Source organism: Anolis carolinensis, chromosome 4, assembly GCF_035594765.1.
Source record: "Anolis carolinensis isolate JA03-04 chromosome 4, rAnoCar3.1.pri, whole genome shotgun sequence".
NCBI classification, from domain to species: Eukaryota; Metazoa; Chordata; class Lepidosauria; order Squamata; family Dactyloidae; genus Anolis; species Anolis carolinensis.
In genome coordinates this window covers 196,066,615-196,093,576 of record NC_085844.1, presented here as the reverse complement: position 1 = coordinate 196,093,576, position 26,962 = coordinate 196,066,615, and the positions used below count along the sequence as shown (strand labels likewise).

The 26,962-nt window shown below is 42.5% G+C and overlaps 1 protein-coding gene and 1 long non-coding RNA gene across 5 annotated transcripts; one reads left to right on the top strand and one right to left on the bottom strand.

The window, feature by feature from the left end:
* Positions 1 to 31: 31 nt before the first annotated feature.
* Positions 32 to 22,777, top strand: med20 (mediator complex subunit 20). 4 transcript variants are annotated; one of them, XM_003220327.4, is made up of 4 exons: positions 32 to 399; positions 3,539 to 3,693; positions 18,812 to 19,065; positions 21,655 to 22,777. In XM_003220327.4, the coding sequence occupies exons 1-4, from the start codon at positions 233 to 235 to the stop codon at positions 21,868 to 21,870; spliced, it is 792 nt and encodes a 263-aa protein (XP_003220375.2). In that variant the 5' UTR covers positions 32 to 232; the 3' UTR covers positions 21,871 to 22,777. The 4 variants fall into 4 exon arrangements, with proteins under 4 accessions (XP_003220375.2, XP_016848769.1, XP_016848770.1 ...); XM_016993280.2 differs by lacking the exon at positions 32 to 399 and adding an exon at positions 17,209 to 17,318 and having other exon boundaries at positions 3,554 to 3,693; XM_016993281.2 differs by lacking the exon at positions 32 to 399 and having other exon boundaries at positions 3,555 to 3,693; positions 18,817 to 19,065.
* Positions 18,650 to 21,737, bottom strand: LOC134298415 (uncharacterized). Its single transcript, XR_010005479.1, has 2 exons — positions 21,602 to 21,737; positions 18,650 to 19,075 (listed from the first exon to the last, which is right to left on the bottom strand). It is a non-coding gene; the product is annotated as an uncharacterized LOC134298415 (long non-coding RNA).
* Positions 22,778 to 26,962: the final 4,185 nt, after the last annotated feature.

Below are 26,962 nucleotides of genomic sequence, written 5' to 3'. Positions count from 1 at the left end.
CATGCTTTTGAGACTAATCAGGAATGGACAAAGTTGGGCCCTCCATCCAGGTGTTTTGGACTTCAACTCCCACCATTCCTCACAGCCTGCTACAGCTCCCAGAAGCCCCCGGCCTGCGAATGGGCTTCCTTCCTCTCTGGGCTGGAGGTAGCCCTGCATTGCCTCCTCTGGACGCCAGGGGGCCGCTTTCGAAAGTAGGTGGCGGGGATGACACTCAACCGCATTCCCCGCGATGACGTCACTTCCTTTCGGTGTTCTTCCCTCAGAGGAGGCGAGGCTGTTTGGAGCTCCGCGAAGTCGCGCCGGAGGGGAGGCGCGGAGAAGGTTTGGGCGACCGTTCCGCCCGGGTTCACGCCTTCTCCGCGGAGGAGACAGCCGAGGAAACATGGGTGTCACCTGGTACGGCGTTCCAACGCTGCTGTAACCAAACCTTTTACTTTGAGAATGTTGAATGTTTTTGCTTCGCAGCGTCGTCCAAGATGGAGGCCTGCTGCGTTCGAGCTCGGGTGTAAACTTACAGTACAGTCTCACTTATCCAACACTCACTTATCCAACGTTCTGGATTATCCAACGCATTTTTGTCATCAATGTTTTCAATATATCATGATATTTTGGTGCTAAATTCGTAAATACAGTAATTACTACATAGCATTAATGTGTAATGAACTACTTTTTCTGTCAAATTTGTTGTATAACATGATGTTTTGGTGCTTAATTTGTAAAATCATAACCTATTTTGATGTTTAATAGGCTTTTTCTTAATCTCTCCTTATTATCCAACATATTCACTTATCCAACATTCTGCCGGCCCGTTTATGTTGGATAAGTGAGACTCTACTGTATTTTCAAGAATGAGGGGTCGGGCTTTGAAGTGTAACGTGTGAACGAGCGAATGACGCGTGTCTGGGGGAGGAGAAGGGCCTGGTGACAGAGATGGAGTTACTGCAGGCATGGGCAAACTTTGGCCCTGCAGGTGTTTTGGACAGCCGGTAGGCTGTTAGGAATTGTGGGAGTTGTAGTCCAAAACACCTGCAGGGCCCAAGTTTGCCCATGCCTGGGTTACTGAATCTCAATTTCAGCGCCATGTATGGCAGAGAGCGACTCCCTTGCTGTGAATCAGCTGAGAAAGATGCTTGAGAAGGGGAGGCGGCTCCTCAATATGATGCCAGGGGAGTTTCCCTTCATCCGAAGTGCATGGAACCAGACAAGTTTGCGATTTCAGGTATTTTTGCATCGCCTAATTGCCAAGCCTAATCACAGCATTCATTTATGTTTCACATACATATAATATGTACAGTAGAGTCTCGCTTATCTAACATTCTGTATTATCCAACGCAGTTTGCCTTTTAGTAGTCAATGTTCTTGTTGTCAATGTTTTCAATACACTGCGATGTTTGGGTGCTAAATTTGTAAATACAGTAATTGCTACATAACGTTACCATGTATTGAACTGCTTTTTCTGTCGATTTGTTGTTTAACATGTTTTCATGCTTAATTTGTAAAATGATAACATAATTTGACGTTTAATAGGCTTTTCCTTAATCTCTCATTATCCAACATTTTCACTTATCCAATGTTTTGCCGGCTCGTTTATGTTGGATAAGTGAGACTACTGTATATGAAACATAAATGTGTTTAGGCTTGGCTCCCCATTTCCAGTGTGTTAGCGCAGGAATGGGCAAACTTCAAGCCTTCAGGTGTTTTGTAATACAATTCCTAACAGACTGTTACTTATTTATCGTGTCAGAAGTGAACCGAGGGTACAGTTGTAATGTATTTAAAAACACAAACCAAGTTAGAAACTTGGCATTATACTGAATTTCCTTTGACCAGTAGCTGGCCACTTGGGGTGCCGCTGGTTTTGCTATAAGTGCATTTGACAGGGCTCAGACTGCATTGTAGTAGGTGGTCTGTGGTTTGCTCTTCTCCACACTCACATGTCATGGACTCCACTCTGTGGCCCAATTTCTTGATATTGGCCCTGCATCTTGTGGTGCCAGAGCGCAGTCTGTTCAGTGCCTTCCAAGTTGCCCAGTCTTCTGTGTGCCCAGGAGGGAGTTTCTCATTTATTTATTATTTACAACATTTCTACTCCGCCTTTCCCACCTGAGGGGACTCAAGGCGGCTTACAGAAATTGGCAAAATTCAATGCCCAGAACAAAATTCAATAAAATCAAGCAACACCTATAGATCAATTAACAGTACTTTGCTATCAGCCATGGATTCAGGTTTTGGGTTTTAGCCTGCCACTTTTAGACTCTTGTTTGCTGAGGTGTTCCTGTGAGTATTTCTGTAGATCTTAGAAAACAATTTCTTGATTTAAGGCATTGGTATGCTGGCTGATGTCCGAACACGGGATGAGCCGGAAATGTCAGTGCCTTGGTCCTTTCATTATTGGCTGCTACTTCCCAGCGGATGTCAGGTGGTGCAATACCGGCTAAAGAGTATAATTTCTCCAGCGGTGTTGGGGGCATAGGCATCCTGTGATAATGTGGCAGGTCTCATTAAGAGCCACATCCACTGTTTTAATGTGGTAAGATGTGTTCCACACTGGGCATGCATACTCAGCAGCAGAGTAGCAAAGCGCAAGGGTAGATGTCTTCACTGTGTCTGGTTGTGATCCTCAGGTTGTGCCAGTCAGCTTTTGTATGATATTATTTCTGGCACCCACTTTTTGCTTGATAGTCAAACAGTGCTTCTTGTAAGTCAGGGTGACTCCCAAGTATTTTGGTGTGCTGCAGTGCTCCAGTGGAATTCCTTCCCAGGTAATCCTCAGAGCTCCAGATGCTTGTCTGTGTTTTAGATGGATTAGGAATCAGCTGGTTTTCCCTGTAATATGCAGTAAGAGCACTTAAAGCTTCTGAGAGGTTCTGTTCAACCATTTCAAAGGTCCCTGCTTGGGCGATGATGGAGCTTTGAAATGGTTGAACAGAATGTCTCTGCAACTTGGTAGGCTGTTAGGAATTGTGAGAGTTGTAGTCCACAACACCTGGAGGTTCGAAGTTTGCCCATGCCCGTGTTAGTGAATAAGATATTGATACCCCCTGCATACAACATTTTGAAGATGGGAGCCAAGCCTAAACACAACATGTATGTTGTGTTGTCGAAGGCTTTCATGGCCGGGATCACAGGGTTGTTGTATGTCTTTCGGGCTGTGTGGCCATGTTCCAGAAGTATTCTCTCCCAGGAAAAGGCCTTTTCGCTCCATTTTGTATCAAACATACACAATGCAACATAACGCAAAAGTCTGAATATAGGTCTCAACATTTGCTCACTTTTCTTTCTCTGTCCTCATCTTTTTGTTATCTTCCACCTCACTGAAATCTTATTTGTAAGGTTTTTATGGCAGGAACCTGACATTTTGTTCCATTTCCCCTGCTTTCTCTTTATATAAGGTGTTGTGTATGTTAATAGATAACATGTAGTAGTATGTTAATATAAACTATTTTCTTTGGTAGCACATAAAGTGGAAAGCAGCAGTGATTCTTACTGCATTTTTTGAAACTTATTTTCATGAATGGCTTTTCTCCCTTGTTAGTGTGTCTCAGATGCCCATAGCAGAAGGGAAGAGTGTCCAGCAAACAGTTGAAATCTTAACAAGAAAACTAGAACTACTTGGAGCAGAAAAACAAGGAACATTCTGTGTAGACTGTGAAACGTACCACACTGCAGCCTCCACAATGGGCAATCAAGGTAATCATTCAATTTTCTACCATAACTGGTGCAGTCACGTCCTTCAGGAAAATGTAATGGCATTCAATTTGTAAAGAGAAACTTGAGGGCCTCAAACAGCTTTGTTTATATATTTTCTGGAAATTGGATTTTTATCACATTCATTATAAGAGATGCTATCACTGTGTCTAGTATATAATTCAAATTTGCTGTTTTGGATAAGGGCTAGTGTGGAGGAATATCAGGACAAACATCTGCAAACAGAATGGTGGGTATTTTTTCTGCAGCTCCTTCAGATTTAAACATTTGCATAAAGATATATCCTCTGGCGTATGACTAGGTTAATCTACTGGATGTGAAATAATGAAGAAAAAGTGAGATTAAAAGTATGTTAAACTGCTCAATGTACATGTTAAATTATACCATGGTCACAATGTACTTTTGACATAACAACATAGTTCTGTAATGCTACATAATATACTAGCTCATAAAAACGTGTTCTCTGATCAACATCATTTATTTGTAATATAAAGTGGATAAAAATTAACTAGCTTCTATAAAGCTTATTTGGTTGATTACCTGAAAGTGAGTATTCCTTTCTATAGGGGATCTATATGCCCATTTGCTTAAAAGTAAGACCTAATGGGTTTAATGGTATTTACTAGGCTTGTCCGATCGATGGAAAAAATGTTTCAATTCTCGTTTCTAAAGTAGGGGGTTGTCAAGACCCAGACAGCAAAGGCACCAATAACCATACACAGAGGCCAGAATCTATCTAATATCTTTATTGAAGGAATATATAAAGTTAATAAAAACAAGTGTAGAAAATAGTCCAGAATTAGACCTTTCAGGAAAGGTCAGAATTAGTCCAAAAAGGCAATGTCCAATATGGAATAGTAAGGTCCAAAGTTGTAATCCAATAACCGAAACACTCACTTTGCCAAGCAAAGTGAGGGGAGATGACAAGGTCCTTTAGTCCATGAACTTGAGCAAGGCTAGGAAATAACTTGATACTTGAAACAAGGCTTGAATCGTGGAACAAGGTAGCAAGGAACAAGAACAAGGTCCGTGGAATAACTTGGTAAAATCCGTGAAACAAGGCAAGGTTTAGTCCTGGGAAACAAGGCAAGGTCCGTAGGTAAACAAAGGCTGGGAAACAGGAGCGAAGGCTGGAAACCAGGACAAGGCTTGAGCAGGAACGAGGCTTGAAACGGAGCGCGCTGTCCAGACACAACTCGCTCCGGAGGCTGACGAATTGACTCCGCGAAGTTACTCCGCGGGTAAAACACCTATATAGAGTCTAACTTTCCCGCCGAAGCAGTTCTCTGGGAACCAGAAACGAAAGCTAAACTCTGAGGCCAGATGTTTGACTCCTTAAAGATTCTCACGAAAAGCAGGCTTAATTGGCTGAATTCTTAGCTGCTATTCTAGCACTCCTGCGCGAGGCTGCTTCCAAACCTCTCTGTTGTTTACAAAATTCATGGCGAGAGAACACAGGAGATGTAGGCTCAGGGTTTGTTTGACATACTTCTGGGACACAACTTTCTTGCAGGTGCAAGGTTCCCAGATCTGCCTGGGAAAGATCTGGCTGAGAAGATTCCAGTTCTGACTGGGATGGTAAAAAACCCAAGTTTTCTTCTTCATCAGGCATCACAATGCCCTGAGCAGGACTACAAGGCCCATGAGTCATCACACTATCCCCCTCCTCAAGCCCCCTCCCAAACTGGGACTCTCTCCCCGAGGCGCGAGGTCGCGGCTTGGCGGGATAGGTCTGATGAAAGCGACGGGTTAGATCAGGAGCATGGACTGTGGAGGCGTCTTCCCAAGAGCGTTCCTCAGGGCCAAAACCCACCCAGTCAATGAGATATTGCAGGCGGCGGCGGTGAAAGCGAGAATCCAAAATGTCCTCAACCTCGAACTCCTCCTCCCCATTCATCAAAACAGGAGGGGGGGCCGGTTGGTCTGTATCAGGACGCACACCATCCGCCGGAAGGAGCAGGGAGCGGTGAAACACTGGGTGAATGCGCATTGAACGCGGAAGTTGAAGTTTGAAAGTCACGGGGTTTAATTGCGCCACCACTGGATAGGGGCCAATGAAACGGGCATCTAACTTCCGGCAAGGGCGATGGGAGGGCAAAAAGCGGGTGGACAGAAAAACCCGATCTCCTACCTTGATTTCGGGGCCCGGTTGGCGATGTTTGTCCGCGTGACGTTTATAGTCCTCCTTGGCTTGGTCTAGTTGTTGGAGCAAAAGTTGTTGCACCGCTGTGAGTTCCTGCAGCCAATCCTCTGCTGCGGGGACTTCTGAAGTTTCAATGACAGGGGGAAAGAAACGTGGATGGAAGCCGTAGTTTGCAAAGAACGGCGTTTCTTTTGTAGAAGCTTGAACTCCATTGTTGTAGGCAAACTCTGACAGTGGTAATAGAGAAGCCCAATTGTCCTGTTGGTAGTTTACATAACAGCGAAGGTACTGTTCCAAAGTGGCATTGGTGCGCTCCGTTTGCCCATCTGTTTGGGGATGATGAGCTGAAGATAAACGAGAGTCTATGCCCAATAGTTTTTGTAGTGCCTTCCAGAAACGAGAGGTAAATTGGGATCCGCGGTCTGAGACCAAACTCTTGGGTAATCCATGTAATCTGAAAACATGTTGGAGGAATAGATCTGCAGTCTCTTTGGCCGTGGGAAGGCCTTCGCAGGGAATGAAATGGGCTAACTTGGTGAAAAGGTCCACCACCACTAGGATCGTGGTGAATCCACAGGAAGGTGGTAGGTCAGTGATGAAATCCGCAGAGATTATTTCCCATGGGCGAGATGGAGTAGGAAGGGGATGCAGAAGCCCTGAGGGCTTCTCCCGTCTTGTCTTGGAGCGCTGGCATACTGGGCAGGTGTTGACATATTTTTCCACATCCTTGCGGATCTTGGGCCATCAGAAATCTCTTAGGATCAAATGCATGGTTTTAAATAGTCCGAAATGCCCTGCTGGCTTGCAGTCATGGCACAGACGAAGTGCTTTTTCCCTGCCCTGCCCTGGTGGGATATAAACATGATTTCTATAGCAAAGCAGTCCATCCTTAAGTGAGAAGGGAAATTGCAGTCCTTGACGGAGTTGGTCCTGCGCCCAGGCATCTGCTTGCTGACTAGCCCTGATTTCTTGAGCACAGAGGGGTCCAAGAGTAGGAGAAGTTGAATCAATGAAAGTGGATTTGGTGTTCCCCACTGTGAGCGTGGCAAAGTTCTCTGGTTGTAATAGTTGGGATTCAAAGGTCTCCTTGCGTCCTGCAGCGTATTCCGGTTTACGTGACAGGGCGTCCGCTTGCTTGGTTTGAGCTGGGGTTACATAATGAATCTGGAAGTTAAAACGTTCAAAGAATAAAGCCCAACGTTGTTGCCTCTGATTTAGTTTGCGGGCAGTTCTTAGATGCTCTAGATTCCGATGATCAGTATGGACTTCAATGGGAAATTTGGCCCCTTCTAGCCAATGTCTCCAAGTTTCAAAGGCTGCCTTTATGGCCAATAGTTCCTTTTCCCAGATGGTGTAATTTCTCTCTGGTGCTGTTAGTTGACGGGAGTAAAAGGCACAAGGATGAAGGTGATCTCCCACCGGTTGTAGGAGTACAGCCCCAATTGCCACATCAGAGGCGTCTGCTTGCACAACAAAAAGGGTTTCAGGATCTGGGTGCTGAAGAATTGGCTGGGACGTGAATAATTTCTTTAGTTGCTGGAACCCTTTCTCTGCTTGATCTGTCCAGCGGAAGGGCTGTTTCCCACGGATGCAGCTGGTGATTGGGTCAGACCAGCGGGCAAAATCTGGAATGAACTTGCGGTAATAGTTCGCGAACCCCAAGAAACGCTGCACCTCTTTCTTGTTGGTTGGCGCCCGCCATTCCAATACTGCTGAAACCTTTGCCGGGTCCATGGAGAGCCCTAGAGGCGAGATGCGGTACCCCAGGAAATCTACCTCTTGTAGATCAAAAGCGCATTTTTCCAGCTTGGCATAGAGCCCATGATCCCGCAATCGTTGTAACACCATTTTGACGTGGTTCTCATGCTCTGATTGTGATCTAGAAAACACCAAAAAATCGTCGAGGTAGATTATCAAGAACCGATCTAGATAATCCTGAAAGATGTCATTGACAAAATGTTGGAACGTTGCGGGAGCTCCGCATAATCCATAATTCATAACTCGGGACTCAAATAATCCGAATTTAGTCTGGAAGGCGGTCTTCCACTCGTCCCCTTCTCTGATGCGAACTAGATTATAAGCCCCCCGAAGATCCAGCTTGGTGTAGACCTTGGCTCCTCGGAGTCGGTCTAGAAGGTCCGAGATTAAAGGCAGGGGATAGCTGTTTCGCTTTGTGATATTGTTCAATGCTCTATAGTCCACCACCAAGCGTAAGTCTCCTGACTTCTTTTTCACAAACATCACCGGGGAGGCGGCTGGGGATTGAGAGGGTCTGATGAATCCCTTGCGAAGGTTTGTCTCTATGAACTCCCTGAGAGCTTCTTGCTCCGGTTCAGTCAGGGAGTAGAGATGCCCTCGCGGGATCGGGGCCCCCTCCACCAAGTCAATGGCACAGTCATAAGGTCTATGTGGGGGTAGTCTCTCGGCTTCTTTTTCATTGAATACATCCCAATACTCGGAGTACTTCTTTGGCAAGGTGATAATGGGCTCGGTGTCTGTGGTATGGCAGACCTTGGCTACGAGGCAATGGTTTTGGCAGTACTTTGAAGCGAACTGCAGCTCCCTGTTGGACCAGGAGATGCTTGGGTCGTGAAGTGTCAGCCATGGAATCCCCAAAATCACAGGGAAATGGGGAACCTCAGTAACAAAGAAGGAAATCTCTTCCATATGTTCTCTTATCCACATCCTGGTGGGTTCCGACCACTGGCTTACGGGGCCCGTCTTGAGGGGACGGCCGTCTATGGCTTGCACCACACGGGCATTCTTGAAGTCATGATATTGTAATCCCAGAGAGTCGGCATACTCTCTATCAATGAAATTGTTGGTGGCTCCGGAGTCTATCATGGCGTGGATCATGACGGGTCCCTTTTTTGCTGACCATAAGGTGACTACTAGAAGGAACAGGACCCCGGTTGGCGGCTCTTGAATGGGTTTTTTGACCGGGTTGGCGAGCCTCTCTACGCCCGGTCGTTGGCTTCCCCCGCCGGCTGTGTGCCAGCCGCCTCGGACGCCTTCGTCTCCGTGGAGGACGCCGCCGCAAGACGGGCGGCGGGCTTCCCTTTGGCTGGGCACTCTCTGGCGAAGTGGCCCCCGTTCCCGCAGTACCAACAGAGGTTTAAGCGTTGACGACGGGCCTTCTCGGCGGCATCCAGTCTGGGACGCACGTTGCCCAACTGCATCGGCACCTCCTCGCTTCCTCTGGGGTATGGGGTTGGTGGTGGGGGTCTCCACACTGGACGTGGCTGAACGCTGGCGGGAGCGGGGGGTTTTGCCCCAGCTCTACCGCTCTGGCCTCGAACCCACTGTTTCCTGTTGGCAATCATGACTTCAGCCCGTAAACATTGATCAATGAGTGCTTCGAGGGTCTGGGGAGGATCCACCTTGGAGATTTCCTCCAGCATTTCGATGTTGAGACCCTCCCGGAATTGTCCTCTGAGGGCTACATCATTCCAGCCGGTGTTATGGGCCAGCACTCGGAACTCGGCTATGTACTGAGACATGGGTCTGTCTCCTTGGAAGAGGCGGCGGAGTTTGTGACCGGCTGCCTCCAAATTGTCCTCGATTCCCCAAGTCTCCTTAAGGTGGTCCAAGAAGCGTTGCGCTGATCTTAGGTGTGGAGAGGCTTGGTCGAACAGTGCCGTCGCCCAGTTGGCCGCTGGCCCGTCTAGAAGACTGTAAACCCACGCCACTTTGATGTCTTCTTGGGGAAACTCGGCAGCACGGGCCTCTAGGTAAGCTTGACATTGGCGACGGAAAACATGAACCTTAGAAGCTTCTCCAGTAAACTTGGTTGGCAACGCCATGGCCGGAAGACGGATTCCGCGTTCCTTCAAACCCTTTATTTCCCCATCCTGTGCATTGAGCTTATCGCGGATTCGGTCCACCTCATCCTTGTCGATGGTGTAGGTAATCGGCTGGCCGCCCGGTCCAGGTCCGGCTCCGGTAGACATACTGGCCGAGGTTAATTGGTGCTTAGGGTGGCGGAGTCAAACTGTCAAGACCCAGACAGCAAAGGCACCAATAACCATACACAGAGGCCAGAATCTATCTAATATCTTTATTGAAGGAATATATAAAGTTAATAAAAACAAGTGTAGAAAATAGTCCAGAATTAGACCTTTCAGGAAAGGTCAGAATTAGTCCAAAAAGGCAATGTCCAATATGGAATAGTAAGGTCCAAAGTTGTAATCCAATAACCGAAACACTCACTTTGCCAAGCAAAGTGAGGGGAGATGACAAGGTCCTTTAGTCCATGAACTTGAGCAAGGCTAGGAAATAACTTGATACTTGAAACAAGGCTTGAATCGTGGAACAAGGTAGCAAGGAACAAGGTCCGTGGAATAACTTGGTAAAATCCGTGAAACAAGGCAAGGTTTAGTCCTGGGAAACAAGGCAAGGTCCGTAGGTAAACAAAGGCTGGGAAACAGGAGCGAAGGCTGGAAACCAGGACAAGGCTTGAGCAGGAACGAGGCTTGAAACGGAGCGCGCTGTCCAGACACAACTCGCTCCGGAGGCTGACGAATTGACTCCGCGAAGTTACTCCGCGGGTAAAACACCTATATAGAGTCTAACTTTCCCGCCGAAGCAGTTCTCTGGGAACCAGAAACGAAAGCTAAACTCTGAGGCCAGATGTTTGACTCCTTAAAGATTCTCACGAAAAGCAGGCTTAATTGGCTGAATTCTTAGCTGCTATTCTAGCACTCCTGCGCGAGGCTGCTTCCAAACCTCTCTGTTGTTTACAAAATTCATGGCGAGAGAACACAGGAGATGTAGGCTCAGGGTTTGTTTGACATACTTCTGGGACACAACTTTCTTGCAGGTGCAAGGTTCCCAGATCTGCCTGGGAAAGATCTGGCTGAGAAGATTCCAGTTCTGACTGGGATGGTAAAAAACCCAAGTTTTCTTCTTCATCAGGCATCACAATGCCCTGAGCAGGACTACAAGGCCCATGAGTCATCACAGGGGTGCCGGCGCTTCGATATAGAAATTATTTCCGAATTTTTCACCCAAAAATTTCTGATATTTCCGAAAATTCGTAATGATTCTTAATGTTTCTAAAATGGCGGACGCGCATGCGCAACCACCAAAAAAAAAAAGGAAACCGCGGGGGACTTTTACAGGGCTCTCCCACCCTCATTTCTTGAGCTATCTTCATCAAATTTGGTACAGTGGGAGATCACATTCAACACTCTTTGCTCAACAAATTGCAGAACGTTTCCTGTCTCCTATGATTTTTGGCGAATTTTCATAACTTTTTATAATACACTATTTTTCAATATTTGAAGAAACCTGTTCCTGGTTTGAAAGTCTTATTTCCTGTTCAATTGGGTTCTTATCACTGTAAAAGTCCCTCTTCTACTTGTGTAGACTTTTGATTAGAAACCCAGCACACACCAAGCAATGCCTTGGCAGGAGTGCCACTGTCCTTTGGAAACTATAAATTGCCTTTGAACCTTTTGATCAATGGTGCCACTGGCTGACCTTGTGATTGCAAAAATGAAACTCTGGCTGAGGACTTTGGATTAGAAATGCAGCACACGCCAAGCAATGCCTTGACAGGATTGGCAATGTCCTTTGGATACTATAAATTGCTGTGGACCCTCTATTGAATCAAATCAATGTCTGAATTTGTGATTGCAGAAATAAAACTCAGCCCAAGGCTTGGGAATAGAAATGGAGCGTGAGGGAAGCAATGCCTTGGCGGGTGCCCCACGTCCTTTGGAAGCTATTTCTTCCAATGTACCCTTTTAGGTTTGAAAACAATGTGTGTCTTTGTGATTGCTGCAATAACACTCAGCCCGGGGGCTTGGGATTACAAATGGAGCGGGAGGTAAGCAATGCACTTGCAGGAACGCAGACGTCCTTTAGAAACTATAACTTCCAATGTCCCCCCCCCCTTTCAGGATTGCTATGAAGGGCTGATCTAGAGGTTGCAAAAATCAAATAAAAGGCAGAGGGTCTCTGGAGTAGAAAAGGAGAGGACCCCAAGCACTGCACTTGCAGGAACGCAGACGTCCTTTCGAAACTATAACTTCCAATGTCCCCCCCCCCCCTTTCAGGATTGCTATGAAGGGCTGATTTAGAGGTTGCAAAAATCAAATAAAAGGCAGAGGGTCTCTGGAGTAGTAGGAGAGGACCCCAAGCACTGCACTTGCAGGAACGCAGACGTCCTTTAGAAACTATAACTTCCAATGTCCCCCCCCCCCCTTTCAGGATTGCTATGAAGGGCTGATCTAGAGGTTGCAAAAATCAAATAAAAGGCAGAGGGTCTCTGGAGTAGTAGGAGAGGACCCCAAGCACTGCACTTGCAGGAACGCAGACGTCCTTTGGAAACTCTAACTTCCTATGCCCCCCCCTTTCAGGATTGCTAAGAAGGGCTGATCTAGTGATTGCTAAATTAAAAAAAAAAGGCAGAGGTATTTAGAAATGGAGCGTCAGAAAAGCAATGCCTTGGCGCCCACGTCCTTTTAAAAATAAAAATTGCCTATAGCCACAGCAAGGACTCTGCCAGATTCCACAAGCCCCAAGCCAATTTCCCAAAAAAAAAAAAAACCCCACAATATCGAACCAGCAACAACAGCCACTCAGCCAGCCCTTAACAGACCCAACCCCCTACAGCCAGAACACTTAGCCCTCTCTCCCCTCAATGCAAGCAAGCCAAGCAGCTTGATTCCCAGCGCGGCGCGAACCACCCTCTCTGCTCGGTATCCTAGCCCCGAATGGCTTGCCTGGGTTGGGGAGGGGTTTTTTATAGAGATCTTAAACGTGGACGCGGAGGATGCTAGCCCCCACCTTTTCCAGCCATCGTGGAAGTCTCTGATTGGCCAGGGAGCGGCAGCCATTTTAGGCTGCGCTAGGCTCCCATTCAAGTTAGGTTGCAGAAACAAAAAAAAAATTAAAAAAATATTTTTAAAAAATATAAAAAAAAATTTTGGGAGGAAAAAATTTAACGAAACATTAAGAAACAATTAGAGAATGGGCCAACGATGGTTCAAATTACATTGCCAGTTGCGCCCAGGGACAACGTTTCAATACTCGGTTCAAAAAGCGAGAACAATCCGAAATAATTCCGAAATAATCATAACGAAATTTTGGACAACCTTAGTATTTACTCCCAGGTAAAAAATGTCCATAAGGCTATAGTCTTGCTAGTGAGAGCCTTATTTTTACATTAATATGCCTTGTTAATAAGGTATAAATCCTTAGAAAGTGAAGCATTTATCAAGAGAACAGGAACAGATAAGTTGATCTTGCTGTTGCACTTTCCTCAATAGTTGTTCTAAGTCTTTGCTATGTTCTGCTAGTAGGATTGTAGACTATTAAGAGTTGAACTTCTGCAGAGATACTTGAAATCACAGTGAGAACATTAGATAATTATTTATTGTTCTAAAATGGATTCACATCTTTCAGCGTATTCATAAATATCTCATGAAGTCTGTCATTCTGGGTTGCCACTATAGGTTGAATATCCCTTATCTGTAAATTTCAAATGCTCTATATTCCAGTATTATCCAGAAGAGTTTCTGAGATAGTGATACTTTGCTTTCTGATGGTTCAGTGTACACACACTTTGTTTTGTGCATAAAATTATTAAAACTATTGTGTATAGAATTACCTTCAAGCTGTATATATAAGGTGTATATAAAACAAAGGAATGCTGCATTTAGACATGGATCCCTCCTCCAAGATACCTCATTATATATATGCAAATATTCCCAAATCCAAAACATTTCTGACCCTTGGGTAGTACTAGTAATAATAATAATAATAATAATTGTGCGGTTTTCTGGCATTGTATATTTTTGCCGCTTCTGTGACTGTTCATTTGGGTTTTGATGATTCCGTAGCCCACTTGTCGATGGATGTCCAGAATCAGCAGCATCCACCGCGGTCCTTTTTATCCTGGGCGACGACCGAGCCAGTATAGACTTCGTTTGGGTTTGATTCTCCATAATGCTAATGGGTTAGGTGCACTTGGTTGTGCTCCTCAGCTGAGGCCTCTCTGGCTTGGTTGGACCTGCCGGTAGTTACACTACCGCCAGCACAGCCCTCAGTCATCATTGGAGCAGCTAAGCCCCCCCCCCACCACGTCAAGTCTCAGCCGGCATTTGGAAACAATAGTCATTGACAAAATCACCATCTGCCAACTGCAAAAGGCCACCCTACTGGGATCTGCACACATCATCAGAAAATACATCACACAGTCCTAGACACTTGGGAAGTGTTCGACTTGTGGTTTTGCGAAACGAAATCCAGCATGTCTATCTTGTTTGCTGTGCCATACAACGTCGTTGTGTTGATAATAATAATAATAATAATAATATATTTCTTACTCATCTCTCGTGGCTCAAGGCAGGCTACAGCATAATTAAAACACATAAACGTTGTAAAAAAATCTATAAATACACATTAAAATGTATGTCTATAAATACATATTAAAACGTGTTTCTATAAAATACGTATTAAAATACACAAAACAGAGCTTAAATTCATACTTAAAACTGGCTGGCATTTTGAATAAGGGACCCTCAACTTCTCTGTGTTATTTGCAGCTTTGTCATTAGTGAATTCTAACCTCTAGAGGTCAGTAATGAATCTTGGCACTTTTCTAAACCTCATTTCTGTGAATCTTTTATTTGTAAGGGGATGTGTTAATATATCTCATAACTATTTCTGCATTTCCAACATACTTACCAAATAATTTTGCCCTGAATTTTCCAAAGGAAGATAAAAATATGGAGGAAAAATAGCAAAACATCATTAGACGCATGTTAATAAGCTGAAGTAAATCCAGTGAATTCACCAGACAGCATTGCCATACTAATGAGGGAGTGTGGGAGTCACAATCCAAATACAACTTTTCAAAGTTCTGGAGTTTCCCTTTTAGTAAACATATGGTATTGTGTGGAGAAAAATAGAAACTGCAGTATGTTATGTGGACAAAGCAAGTCATGCTCTCCAAGATAATTGCCAGATTTATGGAGCTTTTTGCCATCCTTGCAAATGACCTCTGGTATGATATCTACCTGTTTAAACACTGAAGCTCAACTTTATGGATCCTTTGTATCAGTATTTTTCAGGTTGCTATTTTGGAGACCTTTCTGACTTCAACTAGTCTTCTGAGGACATTTTGCATAGGATTCTGGGTTATTTTGCTTAACCTTATGCACCTCAGATTTTTTGGACTATAGCTGCCACCATCATTAACCATGACTGATGCACAAAGTAATCTGAAATGCTTCTTAAGGGATATATATACAGCAGCGCTCACCAAGGTATACAATGTTGGGGGGCAAAATCAGTTTTCTTCCAGGGAAGCTTGTTTACTGCTACAGATCATCCCATTAGATGTCCTAAAACTACTTGGATTCTCTGGAATACAATTTGAGAAACTCTAGATAGCAAATTGCTTCCCTCCTCAATAGCCCTGAGCAGCATATCTAGAGGTGGCAAGGGACATTCAGTGACAGAACATATATATGGCATGACCAGATTATGTATGTAGAAAGATCCAGGCTAAGTCCAAATCTTGTTCTGTCTTGCTGAGACAGAACATAGGAAAAGTCGTCTGTAATCCTATTCCAGAAGCTTTTTATCAGAGTGCTCCTATTTTGTTTCTCAATTGTTTACTTCCCACTTTGGGTTGCATGCACCAACAGCTGGGAATATATATATCAGTAGTTCTTACTTTTGATTCTCCAGATGTTTTTGGACTTCAGCTCCCAGAAGCCTCAGCCAGGATAGCTAATTTTCAGGTATTCACAAATACCAAGAGGGCAAAGGGCTGAGAGTCACTGCTTTATATAACAACAGAATTCTGACAAATATTAAGTTGCTCTTATTTTTCATTGGATGATCAGAATTTTCAAGAGCCAACCTGTTTTAGCTTGCATGGAACTGAGTTAGAATCATAGAATCGTAGAAGCGGAAGAGACCTCATGGGGCATCCAGTCCAACCCCCTGCGAGAAGCAGGAAAATCTCATTCAAAGCACCCCCGACAGATGGCCATCCAGCCTCTGCTTAAAAGCCTCCAAAGAAGGAGCCTCCACCACAGTCCGGGGCAGAAAGTTCCACTGCCGAACAGCTCTCACAGTGAGGAAGTTCTTCCTGATGTTCAGGTGGAATCTCCTTTCTTGTAGTTTGAAACCATTGTTCTGCATCCTAGTCTCCAGGGCAGCAGCAAACAAGCTTGCTCCCTCCTCCCTGTGACTTCTCCTCACATATTTGTATATGGCTATCATGTCTCCTCTCAGCCTTCTCTTCTGCAGGCTAAACATACCCAGCTCTTCAAGCCGCTCCTCATAGGGTTGATTCTCCAGACCCTTGATCATTTTAGTTGCCCTCCTCTGGACGCTTTCCAGCTTGGCAACATCTCCCTTCAACTGTGGTGCCCAGAATTGGACACAGTATTCCAGGTGTGGTCTGAGTAAGGCAGAATAGAGGGGTAGCATGACTTCCCTGGATCTAGATACTATACCCCTATTTATGCAGGCCAGAATCCTATTGGCTTTTTTCGCCGCCGCATCACACTGTAGGCTCATGTTTAACTTATTGTCCACGAGGACTCCAAGATCTTTTTCACACGTACTGCTGTTGAGCCAGGCATCGTTCCCCATTCTGTATCTTTGCATTTCATTTTTTCTGCCGAAGTGAAGTATCTTGCATTTGTCCGTTGAGCTTCATTTTGTTAGTTTCGGCCCATCTCTCTAATCTGTTAAGATGGTTTTGGATTCTGCTCCTGTTTGGATTCTGCTCCTGTTAGTTTACAGCCCATTATAAGATTAAGTCCTTCTTTAGAAATTAGTTCCTGATAAAGGCTGTATAGATGTGGATTTTCCAAATGCCTGTTTCCTGGCCAAGAGGAATATTGCTGCATGATGAAATTATGGGTCTCTATTACTGAGTGAGACAAAGGACCCATTGTTATCTAATTTAATTCAGGAGGGAGATGCAGCTTGAAAAGGGAGAGGTAATCAGTGTGAATACAAGAATTGTAGAGACTTTACAGCTTCTGCCCTGTGCTGAATTAAAGTGGATCAAAATAAAGTTGCAACTCTTGTGCAAACATATTGCCAGAATCATATCTAAAATGTAGGGTTCTTTCTACTGAAAGCCTTATCAATTATTTTTAGGTTGTAAGCCAAAGTTTACATGAGATAGGATTTTTTCTCCAGCAGTATATAATGCTATTTCTGTCTGCCCCCCCCCCCGGTCTACTGTGGCCAGAATCTTGTCGGCACCCTTCTAAGCAGTTGCACTTTTTTCCAAAATTGTGTAGCAGTGGCAAGGAGATGTAGACAGACCCAGTGGTTATTAGTTGCCTGATTTTTTCAACACATTTCCTCCTTGACAGCCATTACAGTCACCGCCTTTCCCTCCTATCACCACCCTGGCATAATTATAGCCATGTGATGTCCCCAAAAAACCGTGGCCTTTATCTCCAAAAGTGGAACAGTTTCCTAGGTGAGCCTATTCAATTGATTTATAATGTTTACCAAATTCATTTTTCTTGGGAATATGAAGGCTACAGAGTGAGAAATTAGGGAAGAAATATGCATGAAGGATGAGAGCACAGGACAAGTGTGCCAATGCAGAAAGGGCACAATTGACAAGTGAAGAGAGCCTCAGTAGTTACAGCCAAGGGGAAAATTAAAATATGGATGTAGCCAGGGGACTGATGGCCTATGGGCCTTCTTTGGTGGATGTGAGATGGAGAGCATATGAAGAGGCAGAGGGGGAACTGATCTCAGAATACAAGGATGCAGAAGTCAAGATTAGTGAAATGTGCAATAAATTCATGAAAAATCAGACAATGTTATTTTCTGAATGTGTTTTCTCATGTTGTCTCTCATAGTTGAGGTCTACATATGATGTCAATTACAGGCCTCTCTCATCTTTTTAAATGGGAGAACTTGTATAATTGGTATCTGACTAAATACTCCCCCCCCCCCCCCACTGTATCTACATTTATACAAAATAAAAAACCCAAAACATTTCTGTTTCCAAGTATTTTGAATAACTTGCATTGTCAGTCAGGATGTCATGCAGTGTCCTTGTCTTCCTCCCTTTTTAACAGTTTAGCTGATAGGATTGCTTGTCGGGCAACAACTTAATAGGAGTGTTTTTAAAAGGCATAGGGAAGGAGAATGAGAATATACCCAACAAGATAGCATCCTGAGTTTCTGGGAATTTTACTAATTTTATAATCCAACTAGCCAGAAAGGAGTGGAAGGAGGGGTTGAGTCTCTGCTGTTCCTGGCCTTTGCTTTCTAAACACAGATCTCCGAAGGTCCATAGAGATAAGGAATAAGGAGTACACCTATCTTGGTAGGTTAACTTTGAAGTACAGTACATTTTTTTTTGGAAAAGGTTACAACATTTCTTGTTCCTCTGCTTAACTGGTATGTAATTGCACACAGTTACGGAAATGATAGTATTTCAGAGAAATTCCCAATTGCTTGTCTTTTTGGGGGGAGCAATACTGTGAGGAAATGTAGAATGCTATGTGTATGGGCATAACAAAAATAATGTACTTCTATAAATCCAAAAGATTCTCTGAGTGGTTTAGGAATTGTGTACATGTTAAATTATTCTTTTCCCTCTTTGCCTACTTCCCTCCATCTTGTGCAATTATGCTGTTCAGCCTACTTCCATGTATTAGTTAAGTTAACGAATTAACTATTTGAAGGCTATTTTCCAGAATGGGCAAATATTCATTTATCTTAGAACTGTGGTACTTTAATAAAATGAAGTTACTTATGTTTTGCTAACGCAGAAAGGAATTAAGCAATCAGTGCAGCGTCAGTCTTTAATGAATAACATAAAAGATTCTGACTTGAAAGCAGTGGCTTGGAACAGAAATGACAAAGAAAGATATAACAGATGTTTCATTTTAAAGCATGTAAGAGAGAAGGAATATCCTTCTTGAAGCGATAATAATGCTGCTCTTGTTTCAGGGCAGACTGCCAAGCTGATGTACGTGATGCACAATTCTGAATATCCCCTCAGCTGTTTCGCTCTCTTTGAAAATGGCCCCTGCCTCATAGCAGATGCCAACTTTGACGTCCTTATGGTGAAACTGAAAGGCTTCTTTCAAAATGCCAAAGGGAACAAGATAGAGAGCCGGGGCACCCGATACCAGTACTGTGATTTCTTGGTGAAGGTTGGCACTGTTACCATGGGACCCAGCGCTCGAGGAATATCTGTGGAGGTAAGGATACCTGTGAAATATGAAAATGACAGAAAGGTTTCAGGCAAAGTGTGCATTGATGTATTATGGTCCAGGCTGAGACTAGATCTTGAAGTTGTATTTTGAAACAGTAACTTGATTGTGTTACTTATTGTGATGCTGATTACTAAATAATTATTTTGTTGAATTTAAAGAAATGCACTAGGATGGCCAAACGTTTGGAGGATTGTTGTTTAAATTTCTCCTCTACCTTGGTGAAGAAATGCCAGCTTGAAAAGGAAATTGCTATCTCACAATCATTTCCTCCCTACACATCCTGCAAAGGCTGACTTTTCCCTCAATGCCTTTATCTCTGTGGATTATTTGGATTTAATACATCCAAAGAACACACAGGTAGATAGGTTTGCTGGACAGATAGGCTTAAATAAAAGTGATATTTTTTTAAGCAGCAGTTTCTTCACATTAATACCGTGAGTGTATTTTGTAGGCATTATACACTATCAGTTTAAGGAAGGGTTTTTGTGCCAAAATTCTGGATTTTGAAATCCTGTGGGTAAGTTGAAGGATATTCTGCAGAGAGAATAAATTACCAGTACTGCCTCAGGAAGCCAGCCATCCCTGACCATTGTTGCCATTTTATCACCCGTGCATTCAAAAAGGCCAGAAGCAGCATTGCAGCAGAGAGGCCAGTGCTTCTTTTAAGTTCTACCAGGATGGACTAAGTTCTCACCTTTCACTTCTCCACTCAAAGAAGATGATGATTCCTTTTTAAAAAAGGAGTTAAGGCACAGTACTGATATTGATATGTAGATCAGTCAGCCCAGGTCTTTGCTGAAGTTTCTAATCATATACATAAGTGGGTCTACCAAAGCTTTGACACTAAAATTATCCAATCAGTATCCCTAGAAGACATGAGGGCTTTTTCATGCCTTCTAGGAATAAAAAGGCACATGTTGCCTGCTTCTGTCAGTGCTACTTCTATCCCCATATTCTGTTGTTCTCGCTAATCAAACGACAGCTGTCTCTCCATCTGCCAAGTGTGAACAGTGAACTCTTAAACAGAGCTATCCTTATTAGCAAATCAACTTTGGAGCTGTCCCTTCCCATCTCCTTCAGCACTTGCCTGGACTAGACTAACATCCAGAAATAACAAGTAAAAGTTTTTATTTAACCAACAATTTTGTGCATGTGGTTTCTTTTAGTCTTATATATGAAATTGTGAAATATTTGCTGTATGTCATAAGTGGAGGACTGTTTTGTCATATTCACTCTTGCAGTATTTTGAATACTGCCCTGTAAAAAGGTTCTCAGTTTAATCTTGCTGTTGAAACATATCCTAAATACTCAGGTATAAATCCAGAAAATTTAGTAAAAAAATCAGCCCACTGCACTTTAACTCATACCAAAAAAAGGAACTTTCCCATTCTTGGAGTAGAATGGTGAAAGGAGGGAATTTCGTCTGTTCTTGAAGAACCTAAAAGCACTGACCCTCTCTATTGTTGCTACTATGGCAGGTATGGGCAAACCCAGACCTGGGGGCCAGATGCAGCCCTTTGAGCTCTTTTCTCAGGCCGTCTCTCTCTCTCTCACTGTCCTATCAGCATGAGGACGCTGCAGCCCACCACATTCTCATGCTGAGAGGAACGTTGGGGCAGTCACATGTGACCTCAGCACTAGCCCCAGGTAAAGCCTCCTTTTGGCCTTCCTAGCCTGTTGGCACGCTCCCTTTCTTCCTAGCCTCCACCCCCAATGAGGAGAGGGACTCCTCTGACCTTCCTTATGGCCAAGTTCCCCCTTGGAAAGTCACTCCAGGAAGATGCACTGGCCCCAAGGAGGGGGCCTTCAGGAAGGGGTCCACACTGTTGCCTGAAGAAGCAGGAGGAAAGGGAAAAACGAGAGCCCCGGGCAGCCGCTTGCTGAAAGGGCAATTTGATATGCCCTGCTGGCTTTCCTCCTCTTCCCTCGCACTCTTCTTTCCAAGGGGAAACTTACCCTTGAGGAAAGCAGCGGCTGCAGAGGAGTAGGAGGGAGGCGGAGGACCCCCCCCCCCCGGCCCGCCCACCCCGCTCTGGCCCGCCATGCAGCCCCCAAGTTAGAAAGTTTGTCCATGCCTGCACTATGGTATTGAGTACGGCTTTTTTTGAATGTCTGGGTAGGGAAATGGCAGCAGTGGCCAAGGGCAGCTGGGCCCGAGTCAGCAATGGTGATTTCCCCTCTTTGTGCAATTACCCTCAACTTATCCATAGACCATATAAAAATCCATAATTTTGTCTCCAAAAGTTGTTCATGGTTTATGTATGAGGTAGGTCTATAAATGGGTATATACAATATAATATTCCAGTGATAAGCTTTACTCTAACATTACCCTGAAATTGAAAGATAAGTTCTATTATAAGAGCAACTGCTTGAATATTCTCAACTACCTCAATATTTTTAGTTTCACCATCTCAATTTTTTTAAAAGTGGTATTTCAATTTGTTCAGCTGAGAAGGCTTTCCTTCCACCCTGTATTATAAAAATGGATGAGCTCTTCAATGCTAATTGAAGTCTTAATTACCTCCTGTGGAATTATCGTTAGCTCTGTTTTGAAGTTTCTGTGTCTGTTGCCAGGTGGAATACTGTCCCTGTGTGGTGGCCAATGACTGTTGGAACCTTCTAATGGAGTTCATGCAAAGTTTCATGGGAAGTCATGCCCCGGGGATTCCTTCTGTGTTTGGCAATAAGCATGACAGCATCTACAGTCCAGGTGACACAATGGTACAGTACATGGAACTCTTCAACAAGATTCGCAAGCAGCAGCAGGTGCCAATTGCAGGGATCAGATGAGGAACCTTTATAAGGCCTTTCTTCATGTGAGCAATCATTTTATTGACTAATCATTCTACTGAATAGCAGTTCCATTCTGGCACTCCCGATTGCATTGGTTTCTCATTTTTAAAATGCAGTTGGTCTCCTTTGGAGGTAAAATCAATGTCACGTCATCTCTGGTTCTCAAGGCCTGTGATAATGCCATGGGTGGTCTGCTGTCGTAAGTGATTTGCCTTAGATTCTTCAAGCAACACTTCTGCAACAGAATGGAAATTGAAGGAAAATGATCATGCTGAAAAGAATAGGTTGAACATTTGTGCAAATGGCAGGATAGGCTTCAGATTTGCTCAGTTGTTTATGAGTGAACTTGAGATTTCTGGCTAATAATGTGAAAATATTTTAATGTGCCTTTTATTTTCATATGATGCATTCTGTATATGATATTATTAAAATATGTCCTCAAATTGGGAAAATGTTTTGTGTTAGAAAAGTATTGTAGTACGGTATATGTTGGTAAAGCAAACAGATAGCAACAGGGTTCTGTTATCAGAGTTTAAGTTCCTGGCCTTTCACTATCTTCATGAAGCTTGTTGAGAGGATTAACATGTTTGAGTGTTAGGATAATATCATTGGACCCTGGAAGTTTAAATCCTTTCCCTTTAGTCTAATGTTGTAATTCTGTCTGATGGAAGGGAGTAGAAAGTCCCTCACTATGAAAACTTATTCAAAACAAAGACTTGGATCAAATTACAACATCAGCATTTTTATGAGGCCTGAAAGTACAAATACATGGAACTTTCCAAATTCTTAAAAGATATAAAATTGAATATTTGCCTTTGTGTTTGTGTATGCTGGAATCCGCCCTGAGTCCCCTCAGGGAGATAGGGCGGAATACAAATAAAGTGTTACTATTGTGTCATACAAATTATTTGTTTTGCAGTTTTTCCCCTTATTGCTGCTGCAGTTGGAGAGTTGTTGTGCTACTTCTTCTATGACTACCATTCCCTTAAACTTTTCTAAAGTAAAGAGGACATGTAAAGATGTCAGGCAGGGGGGTATCTTTTTAATATCCCACCGGTGTCACCAATTGAGGAGATGTGGAGGTGGAGGTTGTTTTTATTAATTATATTTTATATTATCGCTGCCACCACTATTGGAAGATGTAGCCACTAGCTACTTAGAGAGGAGACTTTGAAATTTTGGTTTTTCTTCCTTTTCCTTGTTTTCTTTAGATGGTAACTAGCTGTGCCCGGCCACGTGTTGCTGTGGCAAAGTGGTGGTGGTATTGGTTAAAAATTGTGTAATTTTTATTTGACGTTATTTGTAAAAAAAAATTATAAATTTTATTGTAAGTTATCTTTTTATTTATTATATTTTATTATTTTCTTGTATTATTTTTAGTTATTTTCTGTTATAGTATTTTATTGTATTAAATTTTTAGTGTTTTTTATTATTTTTAGTGTTTTTTATTATTTTTTATTGGGTTGCTAGGAGACCAAGTTGGAGGAGCTTAGCCTTCTAACTGGCAGCAATTGGATAAAAGCAATTATTCCTCTCTCTCTAATTAGGACTTTATTTTTCTTTTCTTTTTGTTATATCAACCTAGAGCCGTGGATGATGGGTTGTGTTGTCAAATTTCAAGGTTGGGGGGCCTGTAGTTTTGTTGTTTTGTGGGTCGCCGTGATGCCATCACTCTTTTATATACAGTAGAGTCTCACTTATCCAAGCCTCACTTATCCAAGCCTCTGGATAATCCAAGCCATTTTTGTAGTCAATGTTTTCAATATATCGTGATATTTTGGTGCTAAATTCATAAATACAGTAATTACAACATAACACTACTGCGTATTGAACTACTCTTTCTTTCAAATTTGTTGTATAACATGAAGTTTTGGTGCTTAATTTGTAAAATCATAACCTAATTTTATGTTTAATAGGCTTTTCCTTAATGCCTCCTTATTATCCAACATATTCGCTTATCCAAGCTTCTGCCGGCCTGTTTAGCTTGGATAAGGGAGACTCTACTGTATATAGATATAGATAACAGAAGCTGAGATGTTTGAAAGAACAATAACATGTTTATTCAGGAACAAGTTTAATGGTTACAGTAACTTCTCTTTAGAGGCACTTTGATTAACAGTTGCAAAGCTATATTGAGGTGGTTCAAACTCCTTAAAATATCACTTCCTTCTCTACTGCTTTAAACTGCAGTCACCCTGTGAATTACAATCACAGACTATCTGTTTCTTATCTGGAAACAGACTACCTTAAAATAAGTTACCAAACTTATTTTAAACTGACTCAAATAAGCACTTGAGTCTCCCTGATCCCTTCAACTGAGAATCAGTCTTAACTGTACCTCAGCAGGGCACAGACTAACTGCTCTTTTTCAAACCTGCACTTCTCCACACAAAACGACAGTTGGCTCCGCCCACTTCTCCATTGCAACCAACTCATGAGTGCAGAGTAACTGAAATACTGACCCTTTAAAAACACAATTAAACATGGCATCTGTAAACTAAAAAAAAAACACACTTCATTACAGGACATAACTTAAGATCCTCTCTATTTAATTTTTTAGTCTAAATCTTGGTAAAGAATTTATTATTGGACAGGTTATATTACTCCACCTCATAGCAACTTCTCTCTTCCCTCTGATCTCCTTGTGTATATCTAATTCTGACAAAAGCCTGTGAGCAAAAGTCCCAAGGGTAGTTGGAGAGGATTTTAAGCTCTGAGAACTGGGTCTCACACTTTAAATTAGCTTATTAATAGGTGCTTCTGTGCCTGTGTTCTTGGAAATCGTATAGCTATAGGACATGATCCAAGGAGCTTCAGGGTAACGAGTGCCCACCATCCATGGTACATATTTTTTGCAGCATCCCTGTCCCCTAACACTGACATCCTTATAACAAAATGTATAGTAAAAGGAACAGTGACTTTGTTGGGATGTTTTGCATTGAATGTTCCAGTGTAGAGGAGGGTGTCACCTATTTCAGTTTATTTATAGGCTGCCGAGCACAATGTTGACCATTTTGACAGAAAAGGGTGTGCTCCTGTGACACCGGATAGATAACAGAATTTAATTTGTAAAGAACATAAGGAGTAAAGCTTCAGAATCTCGTTTGTTATAGAGATCATGTCCTCTTTAATCCAACACCTGTATATGTGCCTTCAAAACATCTTTCAGTTTATAGTGAGCCCATGAATTCCATATGGTTTGCTTAGGCAAGATGATCTTGCCAGTTCTCTCCTCGGAATATAAGCTGATATTCATTTACAGTCTGCCATCCAAGTACTATCCAGGGCTTACCTAGCCTCTTTGATCGGATGGGATCTGATGTCTTTAGGTTATCTTGACTCTTAGGAGAGATTAAACCTTTCCTCTGCCTCTACCACCAGATTGAGTGAGGCAACAGTGCATGGTAGTATGCAACTGCTGATGATTCATGCCTTTATGAGGATCAGTAACTTTGTTATGTATAAATCAGGACCTGTTTGATTTACAAGATTGTAGGAAAAATACTTTTGCAAATACAGAAATAAAGATGCGGTCTTCTGTTCAAGATACAACATGAAAAGTAGATTTCCTTTTTGAATTGATCTGCATCTGATTTCATACAGATAACATTGTTGCCCAATAAATTTGCAAATTAACTAAAAAGAAATACATGTTAATCAGAATCTGAAAATAGTGTGGAGGATAAACAGGTCCAATATGCAAAAAGAGGGGCCAAAAGCTTGATTTGAAAATACCCCTTTTCAATTCTGCAGTGTGTTTTTGGTATAAACCTTTACCCGCCATTGGTTATGTTTTATTTGCTGATATCCAACCGCAAATAAACATTAAATCTTTACACATGATCATAATAAAGATATAACCATTAGGATCAGCATTATCCTTTGGCTTTAAAAATTGCCAAAGCTATTACTGTACATATGATTTAAATTGTTTGATAGTCATTTCTTAAGACAGGGTATCTACACATTAAGGCATTTAGAAATGTTTCTCAGTATTTCCACCCCTCTCCATTGGCCATTAGCCCAGAAATATCTGACGTTGATTCATAACATGTGTAAAAAAATTTGTATTGCACATTTCTGAGTAATTTTAACATACTAATAACTAAATTGAATCTGATCCATGAACTACATTTGACTTTAATACATTTTGACTTTTCTGTTTGCTGATTAACTGCCCTGAGTAAAGGCTAAACTTAGGCCTTTGCTTCATTGATACCGTGCCTTTAAAGGAGCTAATATAAGCTTCTGCTATAAATGTGTTTATGTGGAAACAGACGTAAAGCTTCAGTGGGAGTTATGAATAAGTAACAGTATGTACGTCTGGAGCCCTGCTTGTAAAAATAACTTGGTTTTTGTGTTTTTCATGATACTGGTATTTAGAACTAAAGAGTCAACTCATTTTATAGTCTGAGATGACAATCTAAGTCACATATCTAAAAGTTGAAATATGGGCTTGCTGGAAGCTCAGTAGCATTCATTCTATAATTTTCTTCAAGTCAGCTTGGACCCCTGGAGCCAAACTGATCTGAATTATATTCATACAACTCCATTACTATCAGTGATATGAGTGGATGGGTGAATCTTAAAAATATAGTGTGAGATAGGTGTTCTGAAGGAATATACTTAAGGTTAAGCCATGATCAGGTCCTTGCTTCTGTGCATTGCAGGAGCAAGAATTATATACATGTGTCCTTTGTGGGCCAGCAGACCTGCTTGTACGTGTGATGCAGCATCTGTTCAAAATACAAAATGTCCCTGAGAAGCAGCCTTCAATGGATTCATCTTTATTTCTGTATAATTAGGTTTCCCTATTTTTCTCTCACCCATCCTGCCACTTTCCCAGAGAAAATGTATCCTAATGCATGGAAATACTGTGTGGTTAGACAGTTATATCAGTTGATGTCCAATTTAACGTAAATAAGATTATTCTAAATATTTTAATGTTAAAATTATTACTTAGATATTAATATTTTATATAATTTAATTACTATTTTTATATAATTATTTTAATTTAAGATGACTAACAAAATACTTTTACCCCACTCAATATGTTGTGAAAAACAAGGAGATTTTAGATCAACTATAC